The following is a 3928-nucleotide window of genomic DNA, read 5'->3' on the forward strand; positions in this document are numbered from 1 at the left end:
GTGATGCTTTATTTCTTCTAAAGTCTGACAACCTTCTCGCAGGTCTACGAGGGATTCCCTGAAGAAGAAAAAAAAAATGCCAGAGGTTGGAGCTGATGTGACACAGCCTGAGCTGGAAGAGAGCTGACTCATCAAATATTAGTCTCGACTTGGCAGCCGAAAGCAGCTCCGATTGCCCAACGCCCAGCTCCAGACGACCACCGTCCCTCCCTCATTCTTAGCAAAGGAGACTCTCCGACTAGAAAAAAAACAATTTTAACCCCCTCCAGAAGGAAAATCTACAACTTCTGCCTCAGTCGGCACAGTTCTRCTGCACTACTCTGAGAGTCCCACAGTCCCAGCTAAGAATGATATACAGTACTTGTTTTTATCATTCCTGATTGCCACATATCCTAATCCCTACCCCCTGCCTGTTAATTTAACCTTCTTTGTAAAGCTTGGGAGACACCGCTCTGAGTTTCCTCCTCTGCCTTGCCCACCACGTTCAGCGCYCCTCCATCCCTGCTCGCAGACCATGATGTTTCGCGATCAGGTGGGCGTGTTAGCCAGCTGGTTTAAAGGGTGGAATGAGTGCGAACAGACCGTGGCTCTGCTCTCCCTGCTGAAGAGGGTGAGCCGGACCCAGGCTCGCTTTTTGCAGCTTTGTTTGGAGCACTCCCTGGCTGAATGCACGGAGCTGCAGGTCCTGGAAGGAGAGGCCAACAYTCCAGGTAGGACCGCTGAAACACCGGACACTGAGTCCTGACCAGAAGGCTTTTATTCCTGCTCTAATAAGCTAATTTGTTTATCGTGGTGGTTAATTAGTKCACTTTAGAGACATTTAACAGGTTTTCAGAAGAGAGCTCAGCTGTGTTTTCAGCTACTTTTTGTTCCTGTCGTCTCTTCTTTCCTTTCTTGGTATTTGCTTCTGTCCCAGGCTGTTTTCTGATCAGAAACAGAGGTATACTGCAATTCATTCTTATAAAAATGTCATGGCWGAGTCAGCACTCACACTGTTGTTTTCCTGTTTATAGTTTCTTCTGCAGGTTTCTGTAAATTGCATCAGCTATCTCAGTCATTCAGGAATCACATTCCTCAGCTCATTCAGGACATTGTGGCTATAGTATAACATTTGTTGTTGGTAACGTTTGCATTTTCTTTGGGCACTTTGCAATATTCTTTAGCATACCTGTGTTTGCCTTTTAGCTTCTYTTTGGCTGGTTTTAGCTTTAAGCTACTGTTCTGCTAACTGTAGTTGTTGGACACGGTTTTTGTACATTTTGGTTTGTTGCTACTGTTTRATTAAATTGAGGTTTTTGTCGCTGTTTTGCAGGTTTTAACTTTTAGCTCTTGTTCTGGTTGTTTTAGCTGTGATAGCTCAGTATGGGCTTCTTTAACAAATTTTTAGCAAAATCATTCAGCYCTGTGCTTCTACACTGCATTTTGTTTGCAGAAAATACTTAGTTTTCTGGCTTGTTAATGAATTCAGAACATTTTCTTTGAGTGTTTAAGCTGTGTCCTCTGACTTAGGGCTGGGCGGTATGACCTCAAATTCTTATCACAMTATAAATTGAATCCRTTCYTGGMAACRGTATATATCGCGGTAGAAAATGATCATAAAAAGCAAAGATAATGTAATTTTTTAGAGCATTTATTTTGAAGAAAACTGTAATCCTAATCAAACCCAGCATTTTTGCTGTAGTGCAAATGAACATAACTAAAGTACAAAAGAATGTTATATAATTGCAAAATGATTTCAACAACAAAAAACATTTCTCAAAATTTCAACACTATCAAAATAAAGTGGATGTTATAACCAGTACTTCAAGTAAAATGAGTAATTTAGACATAAAAAAAATTAAGTTGGCATAAGTTGACTAAAACGTTATAATGTGACAGGACCTTAAGGGGCTTAAGCTGTACATAGTCCTGTCATAAAACTATTTCAGATAACTAGAATGTAAGTGTGGTGAAGCCAAATAAATGTAATAWTTGCCTGCCATTCAATGAGCTTCTGCCTGCTGAACTTGTCAGCTGCTGCTCTGCTGCGCTCTCATCTTCATCATCAGAGCTGTGCCGACTTTACAAGATGGATTTATGATTGAATGAACGTCCACGTCTTTTTTTAATCATCTCTGTGGGTAACAATACATAAAAAAACAAGTTTTTTTTCTCCGACAACTTGGATGTGAAAAAACTACGGTTGTTAACGCTTCGCTCTGCGCGACGTGCAGCGAGAGGGAGGGAGGAAATGATCCCGCATCCCGCGACACCACGTAACTTTTCTACAGCGGCAGGGGGGGATTTTGAGGATTTATTCTTTCTATACSTGTTTTAAAACGCTAWATRTCTTCATTTATTTTCATTATATTTCAAACTCCTCCTGTTRAGTTGTCTCTGCACTCGCAGCCCTGATGACACAGGTGTGATGACGTAACTGACGACAGGACAGTAGAGGGTAAATTTCTACCGTAGACCAACTTCATATTGTTTCTACCGTCTTATCACATATACCGCACAGCTCTACTCTGAATCCAGTTGAAACACACAGGAAAACACAGTTATACACACAAGTATTAGTGGACATTTCCTGTCAGAGACATCAGTAAATAACTATATTAGTGATTTTTATGCAGAAGTTTAAATCTGAAACTGGTTGTTGAAGGGTGTTAAAGGCGTTTGGCTCGATGACCGGACGGAGACTTCACCTGGTTAGTGTGCCATCCCATAAGTCCTGTAGCTCTCCCAGAGTTGGTATCACGCCAGAACACCCAGAGGGGGTTTCTGGCTTGGTTTTGTTGCATCACACTGCAGCATGACCATGGTAACTAAAACCCTGGCAACCGACTGGGCTCATGAAAAATAGAATGGAGCGCTGCTGCACCGGAGAGCAGGAGTCTCTGTGTACCTGCGGCAGCATGTGCATGGCTTGAACGGCTGAAAKGCCCTGTCACGCAGTGACGTCCTCAGATATTAGAGATTCCTGCAGGATTTACAGGGGTCTGTGCTCTGAAGGTAATACAGGCTGGCCTTTTTTTATTATTAGGTAAAACTGGAGACCTCAAAGCTGACTTTATGAGTTTTTCTCCAGGACTGCTCCCAAGCTCAAGCTTGCTCATACTGTTAAAGATCAAAGACGTTTGAAGGTAGGGGGAGGCAGCAGAGGATAAGGACTTATTACTCAACAACAGGTTCTCCTGGCTCTTAAATTTGTCAGAATGCAGTTCACTTGGTGAAGAGACTCCTCAACTTTTGTATTAATCTGCAATCCTCAGAAAGACTCCAGTCAGATTTAAGGTGGGAACAAAACAAACGGTGATAGTCTAACTATAGAATGCAGTTTAAATAAGAGTACTAAATTGATGATTGTGTAAAAGTTTATAAAATGATTTGCATGAACTTGAGTGGTTTCAGGATGGCAGCAGATCTCTTTGGTCTTAGCCTAGCTCAGGTGAACCACTAGCTCGTTCGTCAGCTCATTGTGAACTGCCTTTCAGTCCATGGTTGTGTAAAAATATACAATATGAAAAAGTGTAATTGATATGTAGAAATAAACTTTATCTGTGGGACACATTAAGTACATCTTCTCAGAGAAAACCAGCAAAATTATTTTGTCAAGAAACATTTTAAAAGAAATTAAAGTTACAAATAGAAGTTGTAGCACTAACTTCTGAATGAGATGAATGTTCAGAATTGCAACAACAGCAAAAGGATGCAGTCAGATTGGAAAAAAAAGCTAAGTGCAAATGCTGGCTCAGTATCATGCAACAAAACCTCTGCTCATATTGGTTATCAGCCATAACACCAATAATAATATCAGATATCGATATCTAGGGCTGGGTTAATAAAATCAATTTAATCGATCTGGATTGATTTTCATTCAAATTTGGGAAAAACGATTCATAAGTCACAAGATCGATTTTTTTTCCCCATGGGTATTGTGTGTCAG

The 3928-nt window shown here is 41.0% G+C and overlaps 1 protein-coding gene across 1 annotated transcript in view; it reads left to right on the forward strand.

Moving 5' to 3' along the window:
* Window positions 1-3928, forward strand: part of samd4a (sterile alpha motif domain containing 4A) — a 36412-nt gene that overhangs the window by 1119 nt on the left and 31365 nt on the right. Inside the window, 1 exon segment of the mRNA XM_014031205.1 lies at window positions 43-710. Within this exon segment, the coding sequence (XP_013886659.1) occupies window positions 515-710 (196 nt within the window). The 5' untranslated portion in view covers window positions 43-514.

The sequence above is a fragment of the Austrofundulus limnaeus genome, unplaced genomic scaffold (assembly GCF_001266775.1).
Source record: "Austrofundulus limnaeus strain Quisiro unplaced genomic scaffold, Austrofundulus_limnaeus-1.0 Scaffold1200, whole genome shotgun sequence".
In the NCBI taxonomy this organism is placed as follows: domain Eukaryota; kingdom Metazoa; phylum Chordata; class Actinopteri; order Cyprinodontiformes; family Rivulidae; genus Austrofundulus; species Austrofundulus limnaeus.